Source organism: Nannobrachium achirus (genome assembly GCF_963921795.1).
Source record: "Nannobrachium achirus genome assembly, chromosome: 10".
Lineage (NCBI taxonomy): Eukaryota > Metazoa > Chordata > Actinopteri > Myctophiformes > Myctophidae > Nannobrachium > Nannobrachium achirus.
Genome location: NC_137819.1, coordinates 23,021,796 through 23,037,186, shown reverse-complemented (window position 1 = coordinate 23,037,186; position 15,391 = coordinate 23,021,796). Strand labels below are relative to the sequence as shown.

The 15,391-nt window shown below is 43.4% G+C and overlaps 1 protein-coding gene across 1 annotated transcript in view; it reads right to left on the bottom strand.

Annotated features, from left to right (window-relative positions):
• LOC308292721 (Y+L amino acid transporter 2) overlaps nt 1-15,055 on the bottom strand; it is a 42,121-nt gene extending 27,066 nt beyond the window's left edge. Inside the window, exons 1-4 of the mRNA XM_080735133.1 lie at nt 14,948-15,055; nt 12,931-13,106; nt 11,330-11,505; nt 2,989-3,131 (exon numbers count right to left, since the gene is read on the bottom strand). Of these exons, the coding sequence (XP_080591259.1) occupies nt 2,989-3,131; nt 11,330-11,505; nt 12,931-13,059 (448 nt within the window). The 5' untranslated portion in view covers nt 13,060-13,106; nt 14,948-15,055. The remainder of the gene's footprint in view (nt 1-2,988; nt 3,132-11,329; nt 11,506-12,930; nt 13,107-14,947) is intronic.
• Between the last annotated feature and the right edge of the window lie 336 nt (nt 15,056-15,391).

Sequence of the window (15,391 nt, the reverse complement as noted above, 5' to 3'; positions counted from 1 at the left end):
GGCTATATGTCTAGGGATGGCCAAATGGAGATTTTTTCTTAACCGATAACCGTCAGGCCTTATCAGTTAATTAACCGTTAAGGAAATGTGTTCAAAAATGCGCTATTTTAGCGATTTAAAAAAGGAAAATAGGCCTACACACGTTTTTCCCCATAATAAAGTGCTATATTTACACATTAAAAACACTGGGAGAAACAAGAATACAAATGTTTTCTAAAAGAAATGTGTTTTTGCAAAGAAACGGATTGAAATGATAAGTCTGTAATGTGACGCGCTGGTCGCCAGGCACGTGCGCACATACAGCAAAAGGGGCTTGAGCCCTTAACTTTTATCCGTATGAAAAGGCCCTTTTAGAAATGTCAGCCCATGCCTCTCTAAAATTCTGTGCACTCCCTGGACCCTGGCTATTGCCTAACAAAACCAGCATGAGACGCATGTAGCCGCATGTAGCAATAACTTCCAATCGTATGACTTTTGGAATCGTTGAATCGGCTAAACGTGATGTCCATTTCATTCATTTACTTCTCTCACGCCCGTGTTTTGTGTGTGCTGATGCAGCGATCATTGAATTTGCGACTCTGAGCTTTGTTATTTTCGCATAGCCTACTATGTAACCAAGACGACTTTAGCGTTCCTCACGTCATCAATGTAACATTAGAAAGTTGTGTTTTAAGCTCTTCTTAAACAGGATTCAATGTGACGACGCGGGTCTGTTTTGTAAAATCCAATCGACGAGGGAGCATGTTTCCTGATGAACAAGTCAGCGTGTACAGCCAAATCAAGCACGCAGCGGCAGACTCGCAGTTGTATAAATGCATGGATGTTACACAGATATTGGTGTCCAGAAATGTGTGACCACAGGGCCTGACCATAGAGTTCTAGGGCCTGACCTGTGAAGTGTGAAGGAATGGTGCTCCCTGCTGGACAAAATATTTCATTACACCAGTCTAGGATTCCATAGCCTAGAGGAGCGGGATAGTCCCCTGCTATTGGCCCTAATGCAGTACCCCCCATCCCATCGTTTGGAGGGCCGCTTCCAATCATGAAACTAGCTCGTTACCATGTGACATTGGACAGCCAATCGGCAAATAGGTCGCCTAGGTCGCCTGAATGTCTCGGCAGAAAATGATCTCTTTAAAAACTCTCTCCCAGCCATTTACAATAGGCTTGTGCGCCTATACTGCCAGGAATTTTATTAATTTCCAAGTTAGCTTTAATCTAACCCAACAGGGATCATATTGTTGTAGAATGTAGTACTAGTACTATCCACTAGAGTGTGCCCAACGATAATCTCCTAGAGTCTGGACTAGCGAGTGGACAGCAGTAGACCCATAATGGCGGCGCCCATTGGCGGCCATTATGTCTCCCGGTCCGCCGAACGGGAGCTATAAAACACGATCCGAACGTCGTGCGCACGCCATTTACACTCGTTTTTGCTCTTGAGTGACCAATCTGTCAGTCCAGCCATTTTTTTCCGAATGAAAATCGGTCTAAAAATGGTAAAGTTTGATAAGAAAAACGTCAACATTCAATGCTGTAAAAAGGCCCATTCTATGTTATGGCCGAACGACTTCCGGGTTACGTCATCGATGATGTCACTTCCTTCGAATATGTAACTTTAGACTAAAATTAAGCTAGAAAGGTCATTTATAGCTCAAAAAATTTCAAAAAAATACCAAAATGATCAGAAAATGATCCCCAAGGCGACGTTTGGCGATCTGGCTGCCTCACCCTCCTCAAAATGGCGATGGAAGGCGATTTGGCTGTGAACTAGTTAATGATCTGGTTTACACCAGATAAAAACGATTTAAACTAGTGAAAACAGCTGATCTACAAGCACACAACGCCTCGCGGTGCGAGGCGTTGTGTGCTTGTAGATCTGCCGTTTTCACTACTGTTGTGCGACAGCCTTGTATGATGAAGCAGGGCTTTACTTTGCGAAGAAACGTACACATTTTCAAACTTGGAGATACAAGGTTTCTTCCCGACAGTGACGATATTTATACCCCTGTATTATGTTGGTGTGCCCATGGATTCTTGGGACATTAAAAGTGTGCCCATGCAGGAAAAAGGTTGAGAAACACTGCCCTAATGATCTCTGGGCACGACAAGTACCAAATCACAGGAGGACAATCTGATGAGCGATCAAGAGGAGGCGGACACCAGGACAGCGCTACAGTACAGTACAGTACGTGCCATCCAGCTCGTCACGCGAGAGTCATGATCAAGCGTGGTGACAATAACATCCTTGTGTGTGTGTGTAGGCTCTTGTATTATGCAAGAGCTTCCTCTCCGATGCACAAAGGGCCATACTGTAGGGGCAGAGAGGGAGGCTTGTGCCAATCATTACAATTTGCAGAAAAGCTGGTGGAAGCCTTGTGCCAGCGCTCGCCAAGCCGCCAACCAGCTGTGATACGATCTTCTTCTTCTTCCTTCCGTTTCCAAAAATAGGAAGAAATCTTGAGCAATCTTGGGCTGTTGTTATTGCCAACAGCCAAAAAGTTGTGCACTCAATTTGTACGGACGCCGGAAGAAAGAGAAGAGGGTTGGTTGTACTACTCTTGATGATTTGCAAGGCGTTGAGAGCTTGTAGATCGGCTATTTTCAGCAAAGAGGTTTGGTGTAGAGGTCAAAAAATAGCAGACCGACTACAGAGTGAAAGGTCAAGTTTACTACCTATTGACGATCGAAGTGGCTAAATGTCTGAACAAACATTAACACAAATCCAACATGGACCGATGACAGTACTGTCAAACAAGTCGATGAAAATCTGCATAACGCATTTATACAAGTCAATATGTAGAAGGGGTCCCTGCTTCATCTCTCTCTCAGTTAAGGGGTCCTTGGCCTGAAAATGCTGAAGACCCTTGGCATAGAGCCTATTGTTTTGAATCAGGAAATGCCCTTGAAAGTGCAGCGTGATGACTTGAATACCACGGTGAACCACGCCAAACTATTTCAGTGGTAGGACGCGAGGGGAAGGCTTACAGATGATGAGCGCGGCGATGAGGCGGACGGCATCGTAGGGGGCGTGGCATGTAGGGTAGAAGGGCTGGATCAGGTACTGGGAGAAGGTCAGGGCGATGACCGCCTGGCAGGCTGGCTCCACGATCATCAACGATGTCCACAACCTGAGAGCAAAACACACAACAAAACCCACAGTTTAACCCATTTAGGCCTAGAATTATTTAATGATTTAACTGTTGAAAAATAGCAGATATGCTTGTAGATCGGCTGTTTTCACTCGTTTAAATCGTTTTTAAAATGATATACAATACTGGCTTTCAAGCAGTTTCAAGGGGCACACTTGACCCTTCTCAGGGGCTCACCAAAGGTCCCCAGGCACAGTGGTTGAGAAACACTGCATTAGGGCACTGCCATGCGTCTCCGTTAGTGATGCGCGGATAGGCTTTTGAGGCCATCCGAATCCATCCGCGCAAATTCATTATCCGCCCATTATCCAACCGCATTAATTATATCATCCAATTTATAAATCCGCACCATCCTCATCCGCAACTTCAAAAGTATTATTATTATTATTACCCTTATTATTAGGCTAATATTATTTTCTGGTAGGCTATTCCCTGTTAGTTGTGCGATCACAGAAATGCATTGATCTAGCCTACGGAATGTCTCCGTTCGTCTTTTTTTCTTTCTTTTTTTTTTGGAGTCGGTGCTGCGCGTCGATGCAGACAGACATGCAGGCAGACAGACAGAGTCAGACACACGAGAGAGAGAGAGAGCGAGGGAGAGAGCGAAAGAGAGAGGAACAAACACAACTTAGTGGGAAGTTTAACTTACCTACTGTACAGTACTTTACAATATGGACTATGGAGCTGAGAGAGATTCACTTTTGCAGCGCGACCAGAGGTAAAGAGTGCGACGATGCATGCCGTGATGCCGTTTAAGTGGACACAGCTGTTTAGTTTTATCGTGGACTGCACATAATTGCCTCATGAAAAATGATGGTTACTTTACAAATTATACAAAATAACACACACTAACACAGACACAAGCATACCTAGATTTCGCTTTTTATTGATAGATATATTAGGCCATAATTTATTTCCTGCATTATTTCATCCGCGGATATCCGAAATTAATTAATAATTATATTTGATTGATCCAAATCCGGTGGACCGCGGATCACCGCGGTCCACCGCGGCTAAAACCGCTATCCGCGCTATTATATTTGATTGATCCAAATCCGACTGCACCGCGGATCACCGCGGTCCACCGCGGCTAAAACCGCTATCCGCGCATCTCTAGAGACTCTCCGTGTCTTTGTATATCGTGTTGCTTGGAGTTTGGGTCCTCATATAGGGCAATGCAATATATACCGAGTGCCGCGCTGCAAGCTTGTAGATCTGCTATTTTTTTTTTAAAGTCATGAAAATGTGTGCAAATCTTTTAATAAATGTATTTTTAAAGCGAACATTTTGTAGCTTGAGTTTTGCTTCTGGCGGGTCCCTGGAACAACATATTTTGAGATGGGGTCCGTGGCCAAATCTATACTATAATTTTGCGAATGTCTGAGTGAGTGAGTGTCTGTCTGTCTGAAACAGCATTTCTCCTCAGTGGCTGGAGCAATTGATCTGAAATCGCATCACCATTAGCATATGAACACACCTAACATAACTGTGAAGCCCGTTTGTCACTTTCACAAATCATATACTGTATATTAGCATTTTTATGGTGTATCTACTATCTATTCTGCATCTAGCTTGAGGCACATCTATTCTGCATCTAGCATGAGGCAACATGTTTAACCAGCTCTCTCTGTGTGTGTGTGTGTGTGTGTGTGTGTGTGTGTGTGTGTGTGTGTGTGTGTGTGTGTGTGTGTGTGTGTAGGCAGGCGGGTGTGTGCGCAGGCGGGTGGGCGGGCGGGCTGGGGGGGGGGGTAGCCATTAAACGAAACGGGTATTTCTTACATTGATGCTCCTACATATTATCATGCAAGCACCAGTTAAAGTTACTTTCCATCCCTCATATACTGTATGCACAGTGCACATCCCATAACCCACACACTGCACATCATTTTGGAGCTCATATCTTTGAACGGGTAAGGGCTAGTACATATAATTTTGGGGGTCCTTGACATGAAAAAAAATTGAAAACCACTGACATAGAAACATAGTAAAAAAATAATAATAAAACATTTAAAAAAAAAAACTAAGGGCAACCCAAACAAACAAACCCATGATGTATTCCTTTTTTTTTTTTTTTCTTAATTTTTATACCAGGATTTTGTAACCCATTTTCACTCAGTGCCAATTGCCTATGTAATCCTGGGCTCTGCTCTCCCTCTGCCGTGCCTGGGGAGACAACGGACTGACCTCATGCTTCCTTCAGTGCATAAGCATGAGGAGTCCAAGTTGCTTCTTTTCACCTGACAGTGGGGATTTCCCTGGTTTGGACGTAGCGCGTGGAAGGAACACGTTATTCCAACCAGTTCCTTTCCCCTCCATCAGGCGTCCCGGCTGGCGTGAGAGAGATAATAATAATAATAATAATAATAATAAACTTTATTTATATAGCACCTTTTTAAACAGTGTTTCAAAGTGCTTAACAATATGATAAAAATAGTGAAACATATTTCATAAAATTACAGTAAAAACAAAAATAGAGTAAAAACACAAAAAAGCAGTAACACAAACGGGTCAGTTATGGGGTTAAAAAGGCTTTCCTATAAAAGTACGTCTTTAAATTAGATTTAAATATGGCTATGGAGCCAGAAAGCCTGAGTTCCACTGGAAGGCAGTTCCATAGGGTCGGGGCCCTGACGGCAAATGCCCTGTCCCCTTTGGTCACCATGTTTGAATTTGGAACCTCTAGGAGTGCTAGGTTGGAGGACCTCAGTTGACGGACAGGCACATAGGGTTGCACCAGTTCAGACAGATATTGAGGTGCCAGGCCATTTAAGGCTTTAAAAGTTAATAATAAAATTTTAAAATCTATCCTATAGATAACGGGTAGCCAGTGCAGTGCGGCCAGTGCTGGGGTTATGTGTTCATGCCTCCTTGTCCCAGTAATTAGCCTGGCCGCGGCATTCTGCACTAGCTGCAGGCGGTGAATGGCGCCCTTACTGATACCCGAATAGAGGGCGTTACAAAAATCCAGACGCGATGAAATTAGGGCGTTAGTGACTATGTGAAGGTTGGGAGTGGAGAGGGCAGACCGGATTCTGTAAATGTTTCTGATGTGGAAAAAGCAGGTACGGACAACTGATTTTACCTGTGCTTCGAGGCGGAGGTCAGAGTCGAGTAGTATTCCGAGATTCTTTGCTACCGGTGTGACATTAGTTGACAGTGTACCGAGAGAGTTGTGGAGTTGGGATCTGGAAGTAAGGGGGCCGAACAGGAGGATTTCTGATTTATTTGTGTTGAGTTGCAGGAAATTGGCAGACATCCAATTTTGCAGGTCGGTTAAGCAGGCTTTTAGGGAGGATAGGCAGTTGGGGTTTGAAGTATTGAGTGGTAGGTATAGTTGGGTATCATCTGCATAGCAATGAAAATGGATGTTGTGTTTGCGCATGATTTGACCTAAAGGAAGCATATAGATAGAGAAAAGTAGGGGGCCCAGAATTGATCCTTGTGGAACACCGTGGTTAAGGGTGACAGAGGAGGAGGTGGCATTTCCAATTTCGACACATACTGTTCTTGATGTCAGATAGGACTTCATAAGTTGGAGAGCAGTGCCACTAAGACCTACCCATGACTCCAGTCGACTCAGCAGAGTGACGTGGTCGACGGTATCAAAGGCCGCACTTAAGTCCAGGAGGACCAGTATTGCAGCATCCCCGTTGTCGAGTGCCATAAGCAGGTCGCTGGTGACCTTGACCAAGGCTGTGTCCGTACTATGGAGTGCTCTAAAACCAGATTGAAATTTTTCTAAAAGGTTGTGGGTGGAGAGGTGTGTGAGCAGCTGTGAGGAGATTAGTTTTTCTAAGATTTTGGACATGAAGGACAGTTTGGAATATATTATTATTATTAGATATTAAATATTAGAGGCAGAAATTGTGAAAATGGCTGATCTACATGCTCAGTTGTGAGCATGTAGATCGGCTATTTCTGCAATGTTAAAATTGCCATTTTAGAGGTATTAAAACGCCCTTAAATTGTCACTTTAGAAATGTGCAGATACCCTCTATACACTTAAACTTTGTTGGTTTGTTTACTGTTGAGTGAGAAAACAATGTTTCACATTAAAAGTATATTCAGTGTATTTCATTCAAATAAAAATATAATTGGTACATTTTCCATTCATTCTCCTCACTAGAATGTGTGCTGACCATATAAGGACCTCCACCATGACCCGTGTTACGAGCATAGCTAGATTCGATTTTCAGAGGTGGCCAGCCAGTCCTCGACCAATCAGGGTTGAGTATGTCCGTAGTTATGTTATGATGTTTAGTTATGATGGTCAAAATAAAAGTTTTGAGAACCACAGTCGCTCCACGTCTGCTAAATGCCTAGACTGTAAACTACTGAACTCGTAAAATGCCACAGTCTCGTAGTAAATCAGTATCATACTGTACATATCCTGAAGCTGGAGAAGTAGGCCTTTTGGGTCTAATGATCAAAACGAGAACATTATAATGGTGTAAAAAATCTATAAAAAAACGAAACATTTCCACGCTGTAAGGCCAGTAAGGGACAAGATGAGCCCCGGCCACTTTCATTATCACTGAATACACCTTTAAGTTAATCATCTGGGGATTCCCCAAAATAATTTGGCGACCCCCCTAGGGGTCCCGACCCACAGGTTGAGAACTACTGCATTACAGCACCAGGGACAGCAACAGACCGGGCTGGGCTTACTGCTCATCAGTAGATTATAAATAGATGCATATACTGTACCCCCAAATCTCCCCTGATTATCCTGGAGTGCCACAACCCCAGTTTCTTAACCCATTCAGAACGGGTACACATTTTGTGTATCATTATTTTATGCTTTAACTATTGAAAAACAGCAGATATACAAGCTCACAGCGCGGTGCCGCGCTGCGAGCTTGTAGATCTGCTATTTTTGAAAAATCATGAAAATTTGAATTTTGACCTGATTCTATAAGTGTCTTTTGAATCCTTCTTAAGGTTTTTGGAAAAACCTATGTTTCTATGTCAGCAATCTGGCTATAGCCATCGTCAAAGAAAAGGTCCCTTTCACTTAAATGGAGCTCAGTCAGTCTGTTCTTGAGAGACTACTATGTCAGTGGTTCTCAAACTTTTTCATGTGAAGGACCACCAACATGATATTTATTTGGCTACGGACCCCCATCTCAAAATATTTAGTTCCAGGGACCACCCGGAAGCAAACTTTGAGTTACAAACGTTCGCTTTGAAAATACATAATATTCAAAGATTTGCACACATTTTCACGACTTTTTTTACAAAAATAGCAGATCTACAAGCTCGCAGCGCGGCACTCGGTGCCGCGCTGTGAGCTTGTATATCTGCTATTTTTCCACTGGTTAAAGCATTCAATAATCCTAGGCCTAAATGGGTTAATCCATCTCTCGGTTTCATCTGTGAGACGGAAACAGGTCTGTGCACTGACCTTCTAGTCCCAGATTTAAAGAGCATTGAGGCGCACATTCCGTACAAAGATATCGGCTAAATATGCCAGCTGTGCCAGCCATTTGTTATCAGTACATTTCTGTGCCAAAAAGGGTCGTTTCAGTCTGGGAGGAATTCCCGGACTTGTTCTCCCCGAGTTCAAAAAGGTGATTTAATATGATGCATGGAGATCCAGATATAGCCACCTTCAGTGTGGTAAGACAGCCGGTTATGCTCATTGCTCAGAGACCCTTTCATTGCACAATACTTTGAGTATGTGGACTGGAAACTATTTGCGTTAGTTTTCAGTGCATTGACAATACAAGCTGCATCGTCAAGCACCTGCTTAAAGAGGTGGTGCCATAGTTTTGTACTTTTTCTGTTTTTCATGTGTCTAGGAGGTTGAAAGTACATAATTGGACCCCCTGGTATGGTTTTTAAGAGCAATTATGTATTCTCTTGGTATTTGTTTGTTTTCTCTTGGAGGCTGCCACTTTGTGGTCAAAAGTGTCAGTTAAAAAACACAGATACTTTTACATCACAGAATCAACTCCTCCCCTAATTACCATTCACCCAACACTGTGGGGTGTGGCTAACTTCAGCTGGGTCACCACCCACCATGACATCCATGCATACTTAATGAACTGGGGGTGTGGCAACATAAAAACCCAATTTTAACTCTTTCTGTATACTTTTTTGGAAAAAATCTTCCTCCTAGTATAATCATAATACCTGATAATCATGTTTTAGAGGGGGGGGGGGGGGGGGGGGGAAATCATGGCACCACCTCTTTAAGAGGAGATGGTAGGGGTGTAACGATACATTTTGATAGCGATTACACCCCTAGGAGATGGCATTCTGTTTTTGTCAGCATTTGGATCGCTCACAGATCCGCATCCGACAACAAATATAATCCATCGCAAGTCTGGAGGTTGGAAAACCTGGCCTGAAGGTATTGGAATCAAATGACCTACGGATGGAGCCGTTGGTATTTGATTGATTGAATACTTCACTTATATTTTTTTCAAATTAAATATTTAAAAAATAATAACTAAAAATGTAATGGAAAATCATTAGAATGTCCTAATGCCTAATTGCCTGGCGTTGCCAGCCTCTATCACAAACTTCGTTTTGGGAAGAGAGTCTGGGATTTCAGGAAGAGCTTTCATTTCTACGTCATTGCCCCAAACCACGTGCCCCAAGCCTACAGAAACCACGTGCCCCAAGCATACAACCCTGATTGGCCAACCCTTGAAGCTGGTTGAGGAAATAAAATCTCAATCAATCGGTGCCAGACCGTACTACAACACCACTACCGCCAGGGGGTGGTGTTGTGTTCGGTCTGGTTTATTAACCAGGCAAGTCCTAATAATAATATGTGTGAGAGGGCCATGATTTTTCCACTACACATTTTTTTAAATGTTATATTTTTTGTGAAATATCCCTTGAATTAGTAGGAAATGTAAAAACCACGTTGTAGGACTACAGTGGTCAAGTCATTAAGGCTAAAAGGAGAACACAAAAAAAATCCATTGTGTTTCAATATTCAATTCATCAACATAGCATAAAAAGTGTACACAATAATATGTTTCATCAACAAACAAACACTATATGCAGAAAGGAGAAAAAGGAAAAACTGCAGCGACTCATAGTTTAACCACTCCACTAGATTTAACCTCCATATTAAAAACCACAAGCCTCATGTTCTACCACTCATGACATCCTCGGTTAAGTATTGAGTTCTCTGAAATTCCCTCCGCTTTCATGTACTTGCAACAGGCTCTGCAGCTTACCTGCAGAAGCGCGCTAAAGCTCCAGTTTGTTTACAATGATTTATGGCTGCGACGCAGAGCTCTAGATAAGTGTTATCACCTGTGTAGAATCAAGCTGGGAAAACAAATGTGTATGACGGATGATTTCCCTCTCTATCCCCTTATAACCCCCTAAAGCAGAAACAAAGCTTTTTGTAGGAGGCTTGCCTTCTAAAAGAGGGTCTGTACACGTGCGGCTGTGTGTTTGTACGGAGCTAATCTCTCTAATCTCTTTCTGGACCGATCAGCGCCACGTTTCTTGTGCATGGTGCCAGTAGGCAAAAGAAAGTATTTCTTTCATGTTTTATACATTTCCATATTTTCAACCCCTTAAACCAGGGGTGCCCACACGTCTTGAGAACTGCTTTTAAACCAGCTCAACAAGATCTACAGTACCCACCCAAAAATACTTAAGCCTAAAATAAGCCTGAGGGGTTTTAGAGTAACACACTTGGAATGGGAAATAGAGGAGGGGAACGTTTTTTTTATAGAACTTTGTAATGATACGTTTGTATCCAACACTCTTGAAAACAAAGTATTACATTGTGGGTCTGTCTACTATAGAAGCCGTGAAGTGAGATGACAGGCCCTTCTTGTTGTCAATCACTCATGTCACCTTAATTCAAGTGGTGATGCCAAAAAAATATTAGATTCTTTTAAAGGCATGTCATGTGGTCTACAGTACCTTCACAGCCTTTGTGATCTACAGTACTGGTCACCCCTGCCTTAACATGTCAAACAGTGAAAATAGCCGACCCACAAGCTCACAACGAGTCACAAGGCGACACGCTTTGAGCTTGTAGATCTGCTATTCTGTTCGCCTACTTTTGTTGAATGTCCAGCTATTATGGCACCCTCAGAGAATAGGGCTACTATGGTTTTATAATGAAAGTCAAGGGGGTTGTATCAGGCTGAAACCATGGCCAATATTTATATTATAAATAAAATAAAATGTCCACCTACCGAATAAAAGCTAAGAATCCTCCAAAGGTCTCCAGGATGTAGGCGTAGGAGGCGCCAGACTTGCGGATGGTGGTTCCCAGTTCGGCGTAGCAAAGTGCACCCAACACGGAGAAAACCCCGCCGATCGCCCACACCACCAGAGACAAGCCGAACGAGCCCGTGTGAAACAGCACCCCCTGGAGGGAGAAGGAGGAAGGGAGAGAGAGAGAGAGAGCTTTCTATAAATCGTTACTGTCAGGTGGAAACCTCATTTATGTCCAAAGTAGACTACTTTATCATACAAGAGTGTCAAACAAATGTACTAGTAGAGCATTCATTTGCGAGTTGAAACACTAGCCAAAAGCATTGAAATGCTAAAACTTTAGAAGTGCAGAGACTGACGGTAATACATGTCAGCAGTTATCCATTTAGTCTTGTTTGCATGGTCTATCTGCATTGCATCTTCCCATGTGTGTACATTCATGTCTACTGCACCCTGAACCACCGTCACTGTGTCAGAGGTCAGAGGAAATATGGAGTAAGGTCCCTAGAGTCAAATTACAATCCAAATATGTCCTCCAGCATGGCACTGTTACAGTGAAAGTGACCTGCCAATACGTGTCCAAATTGTGGATTCTACATACAGTAATAACTCCCACTGGTCACATATTTCGGCAGGTCACCAATTTCACCGTTAACACCGCCATGCTGGAGGACGAAGGAGCCAGAATTCTAAGTATTAGTGGAATTTGTGTTTTTTTTTTTTTTTATCAGTATGTGACATGATATGTATGTGTTGTACAGTATAAATAAGTGTCCATATATTTGCAATAGCCCCAGTTCAAATCTCTATTACGGGGGACCTTAACTGTTATGGTGGTGGTGGGGGTCCAGTGCCAGTCTAAACCCACAATAGAGGGTATGCACATGCATAAAATTAATAGCAAATCGAGTGGCAAAGTTTAATGTTGTTTAATGCAATCAGATAGGACTTTTCTGTTTGGACGTATGGGCTGTCAAGGCCAGAAAGTAAGCCATTTACCATGAGAGGGAGTGGGTTGTTGGCTGATTTACCACTGTTTCAGGGTTGTGGCATGAGGCGAAGCAGAGTGCCAAACAACCCACGACCCTCGAATGGTAAATTGCTTTTCTACCACTTCTACCATATAAATGAAAGAAAACACAGTTGTAACTTGCAAGGTTATTTAGTTACAATCATTAATTGTTTCAGTGGGCGGGGTCAATGAGCCAACTCAAGGTTGTTGACTGATTTACCACTGTTTTAAGCCAATCAGAATCCAGTATCTGAACATGTGACCACAAAAAGTGGTAGAAGTATTTTTTTGCCACTCCGTAGGTGTTCCCGTATAACTTCCGGGTATGATGATGATGTCGCACGCATACCCTCTATTCTATTCCTGCCAAGCTCACAGCGAGCTTGTACAGCTGCTGAAAATGTTTGAAAAATATCGAAAGTGTGTAAGATTTTGAATAATTATGATTTTAAATCTATAAATCAAAAGTCTTTTCAGATGGGGGTGCGCGTCCAACTCCAAACACACATCTATGTAAGGGTTCCTTGGCGTGAGAAAACCTTGAGGACCACTGCAGCTGCACGCTACCTTGGGCGAGACGAAGATCCCCGAGCCGATCATGTTCCCCACGATGAGACAGACGCCGTGCAGCAGAGAGATCTCCTGCTTGAGACGCACGCCGCTTCCCTCCGACGCCGTGTCCCCGTCGGACCCCATCCTCCTTTCAGCTCTGCACCGCCTGCGTTCAGCTCAGAGTCCTTGTGCTAGGGATAGGATGATAATCGTTATTACAAGGTTCCCACACATTTTTACCAATTAATTTCCCAAACTTTTCCCAAACTTTTCCAGAATATTTAACCCATTTCCAGGACTATATAACAATAATTCAGCTCAATAACAGGTCGCTTACTCATATGCGCAATGCACAAAGACAGCTAGTGTATGCGAGTGGTTCTCAACCTTTTTAGGCCGTGACCCCCGAAATAATCATGTTTTAACTGGGGACCCGGCACCCTGGCGAGCACTAAGAGTTGAGGAATTTTGTATAACACGGTTCTATTGTGAAAATAACAGATCTACATGCTCACAACGCCTCGCGTTGCGAGGCGTTGTGAGCATGTAGATCGGCTATTTTCACAATTTCTGCCTCTAATATTTGACAATTTGGCCCATATTTAATTTGTCATTTCAGAGGTATTAACAAAATCAATAACCAAAGACAATGCATAGCTATTTGCTTGATAAATTCCAAAACTTTTCCAGTACTGGAAAAATATTTTTCTAATTTCAAAATATTTCCAGGAATTTCATGACGGTGGGAACCCTGTTATTATCGTGATAGAAAACACTCACTATATATGTTAATACAGGGGTCTTCAACGTTTTCAGGCCGGGGACCCCCAAACGGATGGAGAGATGGAGCAGGGACCCCCTACCACCTCGTAGGGTGGGGGGGTGGGGGCTACGACATATCGTAGGGTGGGGGGGGGTGGGGGCTACGACATATTTGTTATTTTAAACATGTACAAGTTACAGCGAGCAGGGTGGGCCGTACCACTACCATTTCTAAATATACTACTTATTAACTGAGAATCAATGTCAATAATATCAACAATCTGTCAATTGCATAGTAATCATGTATTCAAGCTATTCAAAATGGATAGAATCATGATTTATTTTTTAACATAAATGTGAAAAATGAAAAAAAAAAAAAAAACTTTTTTGAAATCTTTTTTTTTTTTAAGCAATAATTTCACGGATCCCCTGCAGTGCCTCCGCGGACCCCCTAGGGGTCGCAGACCCCCTGTTGAAGACCCCTGTGTTAATATATGGTGAAATTATCCTCTGTTATATGCTGGGATCAGTTCACCTTTGGTCCACTTAAACCCTCTACAATTGGTAAAACACACCTGTAAACATACTTGATATACCGGCAGTCTTTTTATTTTCACTCTACTAAATCTCTTTGCCAAAAAATTGGCCGATCTACAAGCTCACAACGAGTCGCAACACGACGTGTTGGGAGCTTGTAGATCTGCTATTTTTTGGCAAATGTTCCCTCCCAGAATATGGATGCAGGGGTTCAAGTGGTTAATAAAAGCAACATTTTAAAAGCATTAGGCATATTTTGCTTATTGCGATAATGTCGTCAATCGCAAGTATTTTGGTCACAACAATCGTGGCGTGACACTTTCATATGGTCCCATCCCTACCTTATGCACCTACTAACCTCTCGTCACCAGGCTTTCTCGGGGGAAAGCCTGGTATTCTTTTACAACGGGCCGTTAGATCCAAACAGAAGAAGCGGCGTCGCATTCCCTATTCCCTATTAAAATGCTCGAGTAGCCTAGTGTAGTCTGGCCAGTGGCTACGAGTTGGACTAAAAGATGCATATACCAAACAGACACATTTTCCAAAAGCAAAACTACGCTGCATCAAGTAGTTTATTAAGTAGGCCCTAAAAGTATGTCCTTGCGCGCAGGGGAATTATTATTATTCCGGACAAATTGTAGTCCTTTGAGGACTACAACATGACGTAGAGTGGTTTCCGCTCCCGACCGGATCAAACCCTGAAAAGTGATGGGATCCCAGGCTATGCACCTACTTTCTGCCAATTACCACCTCCTCCTGCTGCCGACGCGTGCCTCCTTTCTGAGCTCAACAGTGGCCTTACGCAACCTCCTTTCGGCTCAAGAGCTCAACTGTGGCCTCGCGCGCCTCCTTTCAGCTCACAAGTGGCCCTCGTCACGGCGGCCTTATTGAAGAGCCCCGATTCCTCCTCCTTCCGAGGAACCAGGATTCAAGGACGGAAGGGCGGAGGCATTAGGGGAGGAGGACGGATGAAGGAGCGGGCAGGAGGAGAAGAGGGGGAGCCGGGTGGTGCTGCTGCGGGAAGCTCTCCTCCATCTCAGCTGGCAGACGTCATGGTGGGAGGAGGGGGTGTGAGGCCACACAACCTGCCAGGGACACAAGGGAATGTCATTCAAACATCGAGAGAATCAAGGAGGGTTTATTTATCACTTGCTGCATACCGACACAAGCAGCGACT